The sequence below is a fragment of the Talpa europaea genome (genome assembly GCF_964194135.1).
Source record: "Talpa europaea genome assembly, chromosome: 1".
Classification (NCBI taxonomy): domain Eukaryota; kingdom Metazoa; phylum Chordata; class Mammalia; order Eulipotyphla; family Talpidae; genus Talpa; species Talpa europaea.
This window is the reverse complement of record NC_140073.1, coordinates 34,311,864-34,329,074: the sequence shown is the minus strand read 5'-3', so window position 1 is coordinate 34,329,074 and position 17,211 is coordinate 34,311,864. Positions and strand designations below refer to the sequence as shown.

Here is a 17,211-nt window from a genome sequence, read left to right as displayed (position 1 = left end):
GAAAGAAGAAGTAAAACTATCACTATGTGCAGATGATATGATATACATAGAGAACCCTAAAAACTTCACAGAAAAAACAATAAAAATATATAGACCAGTGGGCCTCCCTGGTGGCACAAGGGGTTAAACACCGCACTGCAAAGCAATCCGCAGCCTCTGCAGCACAAGTTTGATCCCCAGCTGGCCAGGGAGCAGCCCACATGGCACAGCAGACCTCTCCTGTCTCACCCACTGCTCCTCTCAGCAGTGTATTTCGGTCAATCTGTCTGTTCTGTTCCCCACTCTATCTTTGGTGAATCCTCTCACCCCCTGCATCTCTGGCCTGTACCCCAGCTCTTGTATGCATAAATAAATAAATCTTTTTAAAAAATTATAGAACAGTTTAGTAAAGTAGCAGAATACAAAATCAACACACAAAAATCAGTAGCCTTCCTATATGCAAACAATCAATCTGAAGAAGAAATTAAGAAAACCATCCCATTTATAATGGAAACCAAAAAAATCAAATACTTGGGAATAAGCCTAACAAAAGAGGTGAAGGACCTATACAAAGTAACTTATAAGACACTGTTAAAAGAAACAGAAGAAAGCACAAAGAAATGGAAAGATATCCCCTTGCTCATGGATTGGAAGAATTAACATTATCAAAATGGCATTCCTACTGAAAGCAATTTATTGATGTAATGTTATTCTGATAAAAATTTCAATGACATTTTTCAAAGAAACAGAACAAATATTGATGAAATTCATATGGGAAAAAAAAAAAAACCTCAAATAGCCAAAGTTCTCCTGACTAAAAAGAAGAATAATGGAGGTATTGCACTGCCTGATTTCAAACTATACTGCAAAGCCATAATAATTAAAACACTATGGTACTGGAACAAAAACAGACACACAGACCAATGGAATTGAATAGAAAACCCATATTTATGGACAACTAATCTTTTACAAAGGAGCAAAGACTATGCAATGGAAAAAGGACAGTTTGTTCAATAAATGGTGCTGGGAAAACTGATTGCTACTTGCAAAAGAATGAAGCTAGACTACTACCTCACACCATGCACAAAAACCAACTCAAAATGGATAAAAAAAACCTCAATGTAAGACCTGAAACCATAAAATATATAGAAGAAAATATAGGTAAAACACTACACGACATATACCTCAGTAACATCTTTAAAGACACATCCCCCAAAGCAAAGAAAGTGAAGGAAAAGATAAACAACTGGGATTACATCAAACTGAAAAGCTTCTGTATAGCAAAAGAGACATTAACCAAAACAAAGAGACACACTACTGATTGAGAAAAAAGTTTTGCAAACAATACAACTGATAAGGGACTGATCACAAAAATCTACAAAGATCTCACACAAATCAACAAAGTAAATCCTTTCAAAATATGGTCAAAAGAGCTAAAAATACACTTCTCCAAAGAGGAAAGGTCAGTGGCCAACAGGTATATGAAAAAATGTTCAACATCACTTATAATCAGGGAAATACAAATCAAAACCACAATGAGATAACACCTTACACCAGTGAATGGCACATATTTAAAAAACAGGCAACAACATATGTTGGCGAGGATGTGGAGATAAAGGAACACTCCTGCACTGCTGGTGGGGATGCAAACTGATCCAACCACTATGGAAAGCTGTGTGGAGTTTCCTCAAACTACTAAAAATGGAGCCACCATATGTTCCAGCAATTCCATTCCTAGGAATCTACCCAAAGGGCACAAAAACATTAATTCAAAAAGATACTTAGGGCCTCCCCTGGTGGCACAGTGGTTGAGCGCTGGGCTGCGAAGCTGCCCACAGCCTCTGCAGCGCAAGTTTGATCCTCGACCACTGGCAAGGGCCCCACATAGCACAACAGACCTCTCCTGCCACGCATGCTGCTCCCCTCAGCAGTGTACTTCGGTCCTTCTGCCTGTTCTGCTCCTCGCTCTGCCTCTGGTGAATTCTCTCACCCTCCTGCGCTTCTGACTGTGCCCAGTGCTTGTGTAAAAAAATAAATCTTTAAAAAAAAAAAAGAGTCTCTGGTTCATAGTTTTTTGTTGATTTTGATTTTCACTTTCTTATATTCATTTTCCTGGTCCCTTATTTAAGTTTTCTAGAGACAGAGACACTTTTTGGGGGGTGGGGGGCGGGAGGGGAAGGATTGGGGTCAGAATGGGGTGTTTGCAATTGTATGGGGGAATATAAAAATAAAATTTAATATTTAAAAAAAAATACCTGCACTCCTATGTTTATTGCAGCACTATTTACAATAGGCAAGATATGGAAACAACCCAAATTCCCCAAAATAGATGACTGGATCAAGAAGATGTGGTACATATACACAGTGGAATATTATTCAGCAATCAAAAAAGATAAACTCATGCCATTAGCAGCAATGTGGATGGAGCTAGAAGGAATTATGCTCAATGAAATAAGCCAGAAGGAAAAAGAAAAATATCAGATGGTTTCACTTATAGCAGGAATATAGGGGAACCAAATAAGGCATCAGTGTAAAAAAAATTGTAACAGTACAAAGCACAACAAAGCAAAAACAGACAATTATAAGTCAGAGACATCCTGTAGGGGAGGAGCAGGAGGGAGAGGGATCAGAGAGAGGGAGGGAGGAGCACAGGGGACTAGGGTGACGGTGCATGGGTGCTTTGATGAGGGAAATTCTATGGGGACTACACCTGAGAGGGTGGGGGGAAGCAAATATTGTTTAAAAATGAACAATAATGTAAAAAAAATTAATTTAAAAAAGAATATGAGAGACATTAATAAAGAAAAAGTTACATATAAAGAATGCTTGGGGTGATTATTACTGCAGAGTCAAAATTCCTTTTGTATGATGTACAATGACTTATTTTGTAAATTACAGCTAGTAGTATTTTGTAAATATGAAATATTTTTAGATGCAGAATGAATCACCTGGAGTGGTATAGAAATTTCAAATGTATAAGGAAGTCCCTAAGGAAGCATGAAGACACTGTCCTCTGTGTTGAGCTGGGCATTGGCTTTCACAAGCTGCAGCATTTCCCCTACAGATCACAAGGATATGCAGCTGGGGGTGGGGGGAATCAATCACAGATTGTGGGAGGAAAAGACGTACACTCCATGCTCAATTTCCTTTTGAGACAGAGTATATAAATGAATGTGCTCCAGAGGCACTAAGGATGAATGGTGTGAAAACTGAGCTGGGGGGAGGTGGGTGGTGGCAGAAAATATGGGAATTGGGAAATGTCACCAGGCCACACTGTGCTATCTGCCTTCCCCATTTGTGTGCTTTCTGAGTCAGCATCAGCTAAAATTTCCAGAAGGCCATCCACAAAATACAGGCTGGGCATTCAAGGGACGTCATTCATTTCCCCCAGTGACCTTGACAAGTCAGAAGCATGAAAGCAGGGAAATCCGGATGTCTCGGTTATGAAGTGGAACAGCGAGTGTGCCTCATCGTACTTCCAGAACTCTCCCTCATGACAGGTGACTATCTGCCTCGGTGACTGCCAGGGCCATCTGAAGTGCTTCTCCAGCTTTGAAGTAGTAGAAACAATGGCCAAGTGCTTCATTCTGGTATTGCTTCTTGCCTCCATCTGGACCACAAGGCTCCTGGTCCAAGGCTCTCTCCACAAAGAAGGTAGGTTTCTTACCAGATTTCCAACCTGAAAGGCAAGATCTCACAAACTTTTCTAAATCTACTTAGCCCTTGACTATGAATTTCTGGGAGTGGGGCAATCCTCAGTGTTAACAGAAGATCTGTTTTGTTAGTATTTCTCTGTCAGATATGTTTTGGTCATATTGCCAACTCCATCAACATAATTCACATTTACCTTTATGTTTTCTTGACTTTTATTTTTAGTTATGGGATTTTTTTAAAGATATATTTATTTATTTATACAAGCACTGGGCACAGTCAGAAGCGCAGGAGGGTGAGAGAACCCGCCAGAGCCAGAGCGGGGTGCAGAGAAGGCAGAAGGACCGAAGTACACTGCTGAGGGGAGCAGTAGGTGGCAGGAGAGGTCTGCGCGGCATGGGATATTTTTAATGGAGACAGTTTGAAACAAAACAGTGAGGAGAGAACTTTTTTTTTTAAGTGTTTCACTGAAGAAGCAAACCATGATTTTGAAAATTTTTAAGCAATCATTAATTCTGGGTAAAGTGGCTGACTTTCACTAAATGTTGACTGGTCTTATATTTCTGGAAGTGTCAGTAAAATTATTTTTATTTTACTCTATTACCATGGATTGTATTTAGTTTTAATACAGAATAAATAGTAAATTAACTGGAGAACAATCTGTGAAATATAGCTTATCCATCAGCTCCTTACCAAAACAATGATTTGATATGACTTCTGGGCTTTTGAGATGCCTCATTCTATGCTGCAGGCAAAAAAGCTGTATCCACAAATCATTCATTACAGTTTGAGCAAATGAAAATCTAAGCACCTTAAAAGGAAAACTGTGTGTTCCTGTGCTGGAAGATGCCCTGAGATATAAAATACATTGGGATCAGACATCCAGACACCAAGAGTTGATTCATATGTTGTATATAATTTTAAAGGGAAGTTAGAAACACCCAAATGCCCAAAAATAGATGACTGGATCAAGAAGATGTGGTACATATATACCATGGAATATTACTCAGCATTCAAAAAAGATAAACACATGCAATTTGCAGCAACATGGATGGCACTGGAAGGGATCATGCTCAGTGAAATAAGCCAAAAAGAAAAAGAAAAATACCGGATGGTCTCACTCATAGCAGGAATCTAGAAAACTTAAATAAGGGACCAGGAAAATGAATAACTATAAGAAAGTGAAAATCAAAATCAACAAAAAACTATGAACCAGAGACACTTTTTGGGGGGTGGGGGGCGGGAGGGGAGGGATTGGGGTCAGAATGGGGGGGTTGCAATTGTATGGGGAATATAAAAATAAAATTTATTATAAAAAAAATAAAGGGAAGTTAGAGTTACATAGTTGTTTTTTCCTGCACTATTAGCACTGTTACTTTCAAACAAGTTTGGTCTTCTTTGAAACCCCCTACTCATTTTCCCCTGTAATGCCACCATTACTCAAACTATTTTGGAAACTGTTCTTTGACAATGACTTTATCACATTCTTTTGACATCCACATGATGGCAAAATTTGACCTGGAAATTAATTTTTAGAAACAGTCAAAGTTATTTAAAATCATGATTGGGGAAAACAAGGTGGCTAATGAAGGTGTATTTTTGAGGCCTATTATGTAGCAATATAGAAGTTAAGTACATACATAAAAATTCATTTAATCTTCTCAAGAAAGCATTTTATAGATCAGTGAGGCTGAATGATTTGCCTATTATAAAGATGGTAAATAATAATGCTTGGGTTTATATTTCTCTCTGATTCCTAAGCATAACTACTATGCATACTGTTACCTGGCAAATCTTATAAAAGGAATTACTATAATACCCCGGGAATCTAATTCTCTATTTTTGCCCATAAATGATATAAGGCAGAATACAATTACTAATATTTGTTGACTACCTACCATAGACCCAGCCTCTGCTAAGTACAAGTTACCTAATTTCATTCTAACAAACATTCTATGAAGAAAATATAACCATTCCCATCTTACAAATAAGAATGCTTACTTGCCAAATATTCTACAGCCAATTAACAACAGAAGAAATGCAAACCCAGGACTATTCACCTGGAATAAGTCTATTGTTATTGTAAATAATAATATTTACAGTAAAAATGAGGTATGAGAGAATAACAAGACCACTTTATAGTGTAGTTAATAAATCTTCTCTGCAGAAATTCCCAAAGAAGTAGCCAGAGACCACTGAACAATAGCAAAAGCATGAGCTAAAAGAGCCAAATTTCAAGACAAATAGTGTTCAGAGTTCAGTGTGTGTTTGTGTGTGTGTGTGTGTGTGTGTGTGTATGTGTGTTCATCTTCTCCCCACAGCAGAGCAGGAAAGAGAATAAAGTCCTAGCAAAGAATTAGGGTTTTAAGTCAGTCGTAATTGTGATTCTGCCCCCAACCTGCCACCTATGTCCTTGGACTCCATATTCTTAGGCTTGGGAAAGTTACTTAATTTCCCTGAGTCTCAAGTTTCTGTTAAAAAAAGACAGGGTCTGGCAAAGAGTAACAACAATGGATTATAGATGTCAAAATAATATTGATGTTAAATAATATTAGTATTAATATCCATATTGGTATAGGTAATTAGATTAGCATATACAGTCATAAGCAGTTGTTATGTCACAAAGTTGTATTGAGTGTTGGCTCTCTGGTCTCTTTTGGTGAAAGCAGTGCCTGGAAGCAAACAAGACCATCCACAAAAACTATGTATCATATCCATATCCTTCCTCCTTGTCCCCTGCTCAAAAGCACAGCAACGTCACTTGGAGGACTTAGAATAGGAAGTGGTCAAAGCATTTGACAGGGCTGCAATGCACAGATCTGCGTACAAGCAATTACTAGAAGACTGAAATGTCCTTTCATGGAGTTTTGTGGATGAAGTCAAAGCAGAATGGTAAAATTTCACAATTTCACTGAAGTTTATAAATCCCAGAACCTACTGGGTAGGGGTCAAAGAACTCAAATTCATTAGACTTTGAGTAAAATATTATTCACATCTTAATTGTTCAACTATCTCAGCTTTCTGAAGTTGGTAAATGATTAGCAAAGTAAAGCCAAAATGCTTTGAAGGTAACATACTGATAACATATTACCTGTGATGTATTGTGCACCTACTATGCAGCAGGTAATATGATAAGCATTTTTATTTTAATTAATTCACTTATCTCTCACTACCCCATATAAGGTACTATTCCTCCTTCAGTTTAAAAAAAAGAAAGACTGAACCCTAAAGAAATGAAGTAACTCTTGTAAGATCACAGAGCTAGCAAGCAACATAGGCTGGATTCAAATCTAGGTCTGACTAAGATTCTTCTTCCTTTATTAAGTCATTTTGCCTTGCAAAGTCTACTGCTTCCATTCCTCCAGAAACTTCTGAGTAAGTCTGCCCCACAATGGCTAGAGAAGACCTGGGACTGAGAGAACCCATATTCTGTTTTACCAAATGCAACATTTTTCATGCCATCTCAGAAATAGCGGTGTCCCCAGACCACACTGGTTTGGAGTATTGCTAATATTCTATTAACCAGAGCCCAAATTCTGTCTTTCTCAAAGTCTCAGACTCTTCATTTTAGGGACTCCAAAATGGTTTGCAGCAACTTGCATCATCTAGACCACACCCTGGGAATTTGCAGCCAAAGTCCCCATGTAATGAATAGGCACCTTAATGCAATAGGATATGATGGACTCAGATGTGGTAAGAAGTACAACCTGGATCAGAGCAAGCCTCCACCTAACCCAGCAGGATGTCCTTGTAAGAAATGCCTGGGCTATGTCATTTCTAAACCTCAATCCCAGCCACATGAATCTCTCTGCTGCATCAAGACAATACTGTTCTGCTAGGGGCTAAGAACAAAAATTGCAGTAAATTGAGTACCAATGTGATTCCTTTGCAGAACTTTCCATCTCAATACAATGCAGAATTAAGGGGGTCACGCTTGTGACAACCAAAAACACAGCTAAGCAGATGAATTTCACAGAAGCCACGGAGGCCTGTAGACTGCTGGGACTAACTTTGGCCAGCAAAGACCAGATTGAAGCAGCATGGAAGTATGGCTTTGAGACTTGCAGGTAAGAAACAGCTGGATTCACTGACACTGCTGGAACCCTTTTAGCCCTCTGTTCTTGTTTAGCTATAGAGATTAATATATCCATTCAAATGTGTACTCCTTTTACAGCTACGGATGGGTGGAAGATAAGTTCTTGGTCATCTCTAGGATTTCTGCAAACCCCAAGTGTGGGAGGAATGGAGTAGGTGTCCTGATGTGGAGAACCCCAATCAGCAAGAAGTCCACTGCCTACTGTCACAACTCATCTGGTGAGTCAGATCTGTAGCCTCTCCATGTGGCACATTTCTGTAGCTTTATCACCTGTCAGAGAAGAGTAACCCTAAGCAGCAGCAAAAGCAACCGTGACAATGGCCATTCAACCCTCCCCAAAACTGCCTCTGTGACAAGCCAAGAGGGGATGATGTGCTGCTCAGAAGGAAAAGTTAGGGAAATTATGACTGAATGGCAACATAAGGATAGAGCACCCCAGAAGTCTTCAATGCCTCCCCACCTCCATCTTATAAGATAAACAGGAAGAAGAGAAGGAAACATCCAATATGGACAAAGCAGTGTACCAAATTATCTCACTGAACTCTGGCAATCTCCCTGTGAGGCATGCTTTATTATCCATATTTTGCAGATGAGAAAACTTAGCTCAGAGGATGTAAGTACATTTGCCTAAAGTCTCATTGCTATAAAGATTCAAACACAGGTCTAACTCTGAATCCATGTTCTTTCCATCACCTCACATTCCTCTGCAGGAGAGAAATCCAGATGCTATATCTGACATTTTAAGAACATCTTCATTTTATGAAAGAAGACATTGAAACTAGAAATTAGAACTGACTCATTCATGGTCATGCACTAGTCCTTTCTACTTTGCTTGGAGACCTCAGTCACCTTTGCCCAAATGATTTACCTTAGAAACTGCTCAGAAAATTTTTCTTTTGCTAAAAACTTGCTCTAAGTCATAAGAACCTCTGTCTAAATTATTACTGTTCATACATACTCATAAAGCTAACTTTCTAAAGCTTCAATGACTGAGCAATCACACAAAAGGACAAATATAAAATCATTCTCTAAGATCCAAGAGATTAATCATTCAACAGCAGCATTATGTTGCTCCAGGGCAACCTTGATCTAAGTAGCTCCTTCAACTAGGGGGCTTTAGTGTAGGAAAGGCCCTCAAAGATAATTTGTCCAATTCCTTACTTCATGGATGAAACTACTATAGCTCAGAATAGAGGTTTGGCTTATTCAAACTCTACAGATAGTCAAAGGTAGAACATGAAACTTCCTCCAACAATTTTTTCATCATACTGTTTCTCACATCTGCCTCTTTAGCGCATCTTCAGCTGGGGAATTGGTAATCAACATGTTTGTCAAATAGCTTGGCTTTATAACTGAGTAGCCTTCCTGCCAGTTGTCAGTGTGATTATATGACTGATACCCAGCCCCCTGGACTAAACAAAAAGATTTACATGTTTCCTCAGAGTTTCATTTAAGTCACATTTTCATCCCCTATATTTCCTGTATATTTAAAGATAGGTCTAGAGGTTTGATTAGACTGAGGTTCAATATTTCTGGCAAAAGATAGATGTACCTGAATCACATCACAACAAAAGACACTTAGTCAGTCTGTCCCACTATTTTTTTTTTTTTATAGAGGCATGCTTTATTTATTTGTTTGCTGGTTTGTTTGTTTGTTTTGTTTATACATGCACTGGGTACAGTCAGAAGCGTGGGAGGGTGAGAGAATTCACCAGAGCCAGAGCGGGGAGCAGAGCAGGCAGAAGGACCGAAGTACACTGCTGAGGGGAGCAGCGGGCGGCAGGAGAGGTCTGCACGCCATGTGGGACCCTCCTCTGGTGGCCGGGGAGCAGCCGGGGATCGAACCGGCGCCGCAGAGGCTGCGGGCAGCTTCGCAACCCAGCGCTCAACCGCTGCGCCATCGGGGAGGCCCCTGTCCCACTATTAATACACTAAAGTTGATCATTTGAGTAAGATGGTGAACACCAGACCCCTCTAAATAAAATCATCAAGATATGCTTTCCCTTTGCAAGAAACAGGTAATCTCTAGTGTAATATTCTGACACCATGCAAATGCCTAACCTCCAACTATCTGTTATCTTGTAATTTAAGCAGCCATTATTGATTCTTATAGGAATTGCTTATTACATGAGGGGCTGCAAAATGATGATTTTTCTAAATCTTTTCTTCCTTCTACATTTATTTACTGACATTCTTTGCTAAAAAAGAATCTCTCTCTCTCTCTCTCTCTCTCACACACACACACACACACACACACACACACACACCACACTTCCTCCCTTCTTTTTATATCACCATTTTTACTTTTTTATAATCAATTTTATAATTACTAATCCTTTATTCTTTTTGATGCTCAAATTGTCCCAAATTTGACAAACAGCAGCCCCCTTCTAGTTGACTTTTGTACTCTTTATCCTATAAATATTTGAGTAATTCCTTGCTTTCTGACAAAATAACATGTTTAACTTCATTTTATGCTTTCTTTGTTCCAGACATGAAATCAGTCATTTACTTCTCCAAGGAGCCCTGTTCCTTTCCTGTCCTTTCTTCCTCCCTTTTTTCTTCCCATTTTCTTTCCCTTCACTTGCCTTTCATTTCCTTTTTAATGTGGAATGCTAATTAGGAAACAGATCCGGGTGCTAAATGTTCTTATTACTGCTAGGAGTTTTATTGTTTCTCCAACTTCTTTGGTAGACAACCAAAAATATTTATATTATGAATTTGTACTGATATTTTCAACTCAAATTTAACAATTCAAGTTTTTTCATATTTTACCTTATATTTGCATCTCTTTTCTCTTACATGGAAAATCTTATTTCCCAATAAATAACATATTTTCTTATCTCACAATAGTTTCCAAATTATAAAGCCATCATTATTAGGAAAAATAAGTCTCGTAGTGGAAGATCATAAAGGACCTTATAGCTCATAGAGTAGAGGCAGTCACTGAAGGATTTTAAGGAAGGACAATTTGCACTTTTGTAAGATTATTCAACTGAAGTATAAGCAAACAGAAGAGGAATAACACTAAAAATTAAATGTCAAAGAACTGTGTGCAAATGTGACTTGAAAAAATTTGCTACCCTATGTGGTTATAGTACCACTTTGAAATAAACTAGATTCATCTGATTCTGTTTACTATCTTTATGAGGGTCAGAGTTACCCTAACTCATTCTATTACTACTCCTAAACCTACCCTGTTTCTTTGTTTCTATAACTCCATTTTTTTAAATAACTATTATTGTGAAATCTGAGAATCAGAATAACCCTAACCCCATCCTAAACCTTATCCTAATTGTCTTTCTTATGGCTACCTGTATGAGCTTTGGAGATCAGACCAAAGTGCTTTTAATCTTTGATGTACACCATCTGCTTCATGCTGTTCCCTCTGCCACAATGCCCATCTCCTCACCACCCAACTCCTCTCTGTTCAAATCGCAAATGCTATTTTCTCAGGGAACCTTCCTTTACTCTTGAACTCCAACCACACTCTATGTTCAGTATCTTCCAGAGTACTTATATTTATCATTTGAAAGGAAAAGTGCCAACACTTCCAGGTGAGATACACTGCCCCTCGACCGGTTAGGGACCACGGGACCAGATTGTTGTTCCTCTCTCACTCTGTGGCCTTTCTAGATGCATTTAATGAAGAGAAAGGCAAAGGATACTAATTCTTAGACATTACATATTGTCCTCATGTACTACACTAGGCCCAACATATTATCTATCTCATAGTCCTTGAATGATAGACCAGTTTATCATTTCTACTTTCCAGGAGAAATGATTCATGCTTAGAGTGTACCATGAGGTGGCCACGGTCATGAAGGGAAAGAGCCAGGATTTAAATCATAAGCTACTTCCAAGTAGCACCTTCCATGATGATTACCTCATGTCAATAACATACCAGGCTCAGGGTGGGACCTGGACATCAATATCTTTTTAAAGTTCCCCCAAATATTTCTAACCTAGAGCCAGGGTTGGGAATCACTTTCCCCTAGAAGATCTCTAAGATCTAAGTTTTAAAATTCCAGATTCTTCTGGATTCTGGTATTTCTATGCAATTACAATAATATTCTTTGCTCTTGAATTGCACTCTCTTTCCTCTACATTCAGTCCTCCCCATACCTCCACTTAAAACCCTGTTACTCATTGACTCCACAGCCTGAGATGACTCCCTCTTTCTGAATATGATATAAACTATGAAGTCTTTTATATATAAAACTGGGATATATGAGGGTTTTTGTATATCAGTGGGGACATTTGTGGACTCCCATTGATAATTCCCTCTCCACAGAATAAACTCCAAATTCTTTAGCATAGCAATTATGAATCTCAATATTCTGGCACCAACCTATTTTCCCAGTCTTATCTCCTATTTGCAATCTTTCATTCCTCCAATCATACACACCCCTACACTCCAGTCACATTACATTCCTAGTCATATTTATGACATACCTACACCTTCAAATTTCTAGATTCTTGGATCATGCTATTCCTAGTGACTGAGATATTGTATTCTATTCCTCTTCTATACTAGATAAGCTGCTACTCTCTTCTAGTCATGCCTACCTTTTTATTTATTAAGCTGAGTTCATTCAATTTCAGGTTCTTGAATTTCCTGTTTTCTTTACTTGAAACATTCTTGTCCTAGATCTTCAATGACTGACTACTTTTTATTATTCAGGTCTTAGGTGTCACCTCCCCACAGAGACTTTCTCTTATCACCCTATCTAGAGTATGTGTCCCTTACTTTCCACCCTATCAGTTTAATCCTTATCCTGTGTTTACTTTTCTTCTCAACATTTATCATCTTCTGAAATGCCTGGATTTTTCTTTTTGTTACTATTTTCATTCTTCAAATGGCACCTATGTTCCCTTATAAGCAGGGATTTTGTCCTACTAGCATCTAGAACTATACCTGAGTTGGTACTTAGTAAATATTTGTTAAACGAATGCACTAATCTTCCATACCTTGCAGCTCATTAGTGAGCTCCCCCACTCTTATCAAAATATTTCTGTGCTCCTGGAAGTAGGAACCACCTTATTTGTCTCTATACTTTTAGTGCCCAACACAGTATTTTGTGCTCAGTTTGTCTTTTCCCCAATACTAAAAAAAATTTCATTATGAGGAAAGAACTTAGCGTATGCTAAAAGATGAGAAATGTAGCTAAAAATATAGGGCAGAGAAGGTCAAGGATGATGTCTATTTGAATAGAGGCCTTTTCAAAGTAAAGTGAATAGTGTAACATGCATGTGTTCTCAGAAATACTCATCACCTTGATTGGTAATTTATTCAATTCTCAAAAATGAATGGAACAACTTTTTGTTCATAATATTCCAGCTGCTGCAACCCACTGCCATAAGTAACTAGTGATATTAAGTAGATGCAAATTCAAATTACAATATATTGCATATACTATTTGCTAGCAAGCTGGCCTAAGAGATGTTCAATCTGAGACCTGCAGGAGAAATAAGAGTTAGCTAAATAATGAGGAGATAGAGTCTTACAGGTGAAGAAAGCATACTGGTCAAAGGTATTGGTGTGGGAAAAAGCATCTCAAAGAACTGAAATAATTTCAGTATAGCAGGAAGATTGAGAAAAACACTGATCAGATGAAGGGAACCTTGTTAACTGCGGCCAGATCATGAAGGACCTTATAGGCCATAGAGTAGAGGTGGTCACTGAAGGACTATAGGGAAGGACAATTTGCACTTTTGTAAGATCATTCAACTTGTTATTTTTCCCCTCTGCCAACAGATACGTGGATTAACTCATGTTATCCAGAAATTACCACCACCCAAGATCCCATACTTGACACTCAAACTGCAACATATGCAACAGAAATGACTGTCAGTGACAGCACATATGTCACATCATCTACGGATGGACCTTACTCTACCAGACAAACTCCTTCTTCTACCCCTAATCCTACTCTGGCTTCTACTTCCGCACCACGGAAAAGAAAAGTAATTTGTATAACAGAAGTTTTAATGGAAACTACTACCATATCTGCAGACACAGAATCAGATATTGAAAATCAAGAAGGAGTCAAGCATAAAACTGATGGGTTTGGAGGTAAGAGCTTTCTGTATGTGTGTAACAGAAAACACAGAAATTTTCCTAGCTCTGGCCTCCCCACTGGCACAGCGGACCTCTCCTGTCTCGCCCGCTGCTCCCCTCAGCAGTGTATTTCGGTCCTTCTGCCTGTTCCACTCCGTGCTCTGTCTCTGGTGGATTCTCTCACCCTCCCACACCTCTGGCCTGTACCCCAGTGCTTGTATAAATAAATAAATCTTTAAAAAATAGAAAGAAAGAAATTTTCCTAGCTCCAGATTTGGTGCTCAGGACCTGTCAAATACAAATAAAAGCTTAATGCAAACTCAACTTTTATAAAATTATGGAACTTGAAGGCTCAAAAGAAACATTAGAAATGCTAAAAGAGCTTCCCTTTTAAAACTCAAAGACATTAAAAAATACAGCAGCTTCTCTAATAGCCTCATTTCATTCAATGTCACTTTGTTATAATGTTGATGAGGAAAGCAACCGGTTCCCTGCTAGAGCCACTGTCTGTGTAGTTTGCAGGTTTCTCCCCATGTCAGAGTGGGTTTTCTCTGGGTACTTTGGTTTCCTACCATATCCCAAGAATATGTATATTAGGTTCACTGGCATATCTAAATTGTCCCAATCTGTGTGCGTGTGTACCCTGCAATGAAAGGGTATTCTGTCTGGAGTTGGGTCTCTCTTTGTATCCTGAGCTGCCAGAATAGGCTCCAGTGACCAGCAACGTTGCATGGGAATAAACAGATTAAAAAATGAATGAATGAATGTAAATTATTATTTAATATTAGAAGAATCTGGGACTTTATTCAGAAATTTGATGGTTTTTTAAGACCAGAAATATGCCATAGGAACTTAACTCTTATTTATGTCAATTAACATGCAGTAAAATTGGTTGTGTTAGATGTCCTTTCTCTTAGTTGTAGTTCCAAGAAACTGATGACATTAAGTGATGACTTACTATAAATTATATCTATTAATATCTAGTTCTTTTTGAAAAACATCGGATGGTTTCACTTATAGGAGGAATATAGAGGAACCAAATAAGGGATCAGGGAAAAAAGTAATTATAATAACTTAAAAATCAAAAACAACAGGCAACCATAAATCAGAGACATTCTGCAGGGGAGGAGGAGGGAGAAGGATCAAAACAGTGGTGGGAAGAGGATAAGGGACTATGGTGATGGCGTATGAGTGAATTGGTGGTGGGAATTTCACAGGACTACACCTGAGAGGAGAAAGCACACATTGTACAAAAATGAAGGATGATGTAAATTATATATTAAATAAAAAAATTTTCTTTAAAAAAATCTAGTTCTTTTTAAAATATATACCTTAAATGCCTATGATTAGAAAGTTTGTTTTCCTATATAAAAGTAAGGCTATTACACTTAATTAACTCCAAACTTATCTCAAGGCCACAGAGAGGAAATGGATTGTGACAGACATACTGTAACTTACTACAGTCGGGCAAGGCCAGTGATTCTGTAGAAAAGAAGCAAAGCAGCAGAGGTGGTTCCAACATCATAAGCAGCTTCTGTGAAGTCACAGAGAAGGCTTTTTTCCCATATTCTTTTGAGCCAATCATGTGCAAAGGTGAACTGTTAAACTTGCTGTGTAGTGCACAATGTCTAAGGGAAGCACCAACAGGCCTTGTCTCTGTTTCCTCCAGGTGTTCCCACGACCCTCCTGGTGCTTGCACTCCTCTTCTTTGCTGCTGCAGCTGGTCTTGCAGTTTGCTACGTCAAAAGGTGGGCTTGTTGGATTAACCTTGTCATCTTTGTCCTATCTCTATCTTGTGTTTTTTTGGTTGGTATTGGCATTTTCTTGGTCAGAATGGAGATGAGAGTCCTTGTAGACTATAATGTTCTCCCTCATCTCACCACTCTTCCTTACCACACAGTCTTTCCCATGATTTCAGCATGTCATTGAGTACATTTCATTCAGCTTTTAACTATAGATCAATGGTTGCCCTTTGAAAATCAAGAAACAAAGATGTACATGCTTTATTTGATTTTTTTTTAGTCTTTGCTTTGTTGGGAGGATTGTAAGGTCAGCCAAAAGTTTGGTCTATGAACTTTCTGTACCATCTAAATGAATCCATTAATGTGAGGATGTATTCATGCATTTGAGCGTGCATGAAATAAAGTTGTGTGGAGTTCTGTAGTAAAGCTCCCCAATGTACTGTACCAAAATGTGGCATCACAAATATAGTGTTATCTAGTTATACATGCTACAAAGAAGTTTTTCACTTTAATTTTATGTTTATGACTACAGGTATGTGAAGGCCTTCCCTTTTAAAAACAAGAATCAGCAGAAGGAAATGATTGAAACCAAAGTTGTAAAGGAGGAGAAGGCTGATGATAGCAACCCTAACGAGGAATCAAAGAAAAATGATAAAAAGCCAGAAGAAATCAAGAGTACACCCAAAACTACAGTTCGATGCCTGGAAGCTGAAGTTTAGGTGAGAAAGAAATGAGAGGACACATCTGAGGCTGATTTCTTTCCTGCTACATATACTGGCCCCAGATGGGGAAACTAAAAGGACTATAGAACCAAACAAGGAAATCCAGCCTTGGCTCCTAACTGGAATCAGCTCAGGGCTACCTTCAGGAATTCACCAAATGGAATTCCACTCCTTTTACTACAATCCTTAATGGGTCTAACCCTTCCCTCTCCAAAGCATCCCACAGTACTTCTAGTCTAGTTTTGTCCTAAAGATATCCCACTGGGAGAAAAGAGCTTTGCAAAGTTCAAAGACCTAAGACAGCTTCAGAACACATGTGCAAAGAGATTTCTAGGCCTACTGAGAAAAGGTGAGTTGAGAGCCAAGAAATTGCCAGAACCCAGGTTTTCCTTCCTAACTCCACAGCCAGATTCTTTCTTCAGCTATGAAAAGGAAATACTTATACCATCTGGCATGTCCACCTGTGTCAGGCAGGAACAAAAAAAGGGAAAAGTTTAGCAACTGAAGGTAATAGAGATTCCCATGACTTGAGACCTAACTCTATAAATCCAAAATAAATAGAGAAAAAGAATGAGGCTCAGAAAATTGACAACAGATTGTCATTAGAGACTGAAAATACAGAGAGGGTCAAAGTATTCATCTCTGAAAAATTTCATTTGGAATCACTTTTTAGAATATAGCACACAATTTTCTCTCCTGCTGCTGGTATTTTCTCTAAAGAATATACTTTCATAAGAAAACAAAAATTTTCTTTTAAATTTCTATTTTTATCTGAGTTACAGAAATTATTACTGAAGAAACTACTGTGTTAAAAAGCAATAAAATTTAACAAATGTTTTCTGACTATCTACTATATGTCAGATCTTGTGTAAGATATTATGTTCTGCAATTGAATGTTATTCATAAGAAATGCATATAGTAGAATGTTGTATGAAGCTAATTTTTTTTAGTTTTGATATC

The 17,211-nt window shown here is 38.3% G+C and overlaps 1 protein-coding gene across 1 annotated transcript; it reads left to right on the top strand.

Annotated features, from left to right (window-relative positions):
* Positions 1–3,422: 3,422 nt before the first annotated feature.
* LYVE1 (lymphatic vessel endothelial hyaluronan receptor 1) lies at positions 3,423–16,248 on the top strand (the record flags this gene model as incomplete). The annotated part of the gene is made up of 6 exons (XM_084245566.1): positions 3,423–3,633; positions 7,523–7,697; positions 7,805–7,944; positions 13,485–13,802; positions 15,457–15,535; positions 16,062–16,248. The coding sequence occupies exons 1-6, from the start codon at positions 3,549–3,551 to the stop codon at positions 16,246–16,248; spliced, it is 984 nt and encodes a 327-aa protein (XP_084101692.1). The 5' UTR covers positions 3,423–3,548.
* Positions 16,249–17,211: the final 963 nt, after the last annotated feature.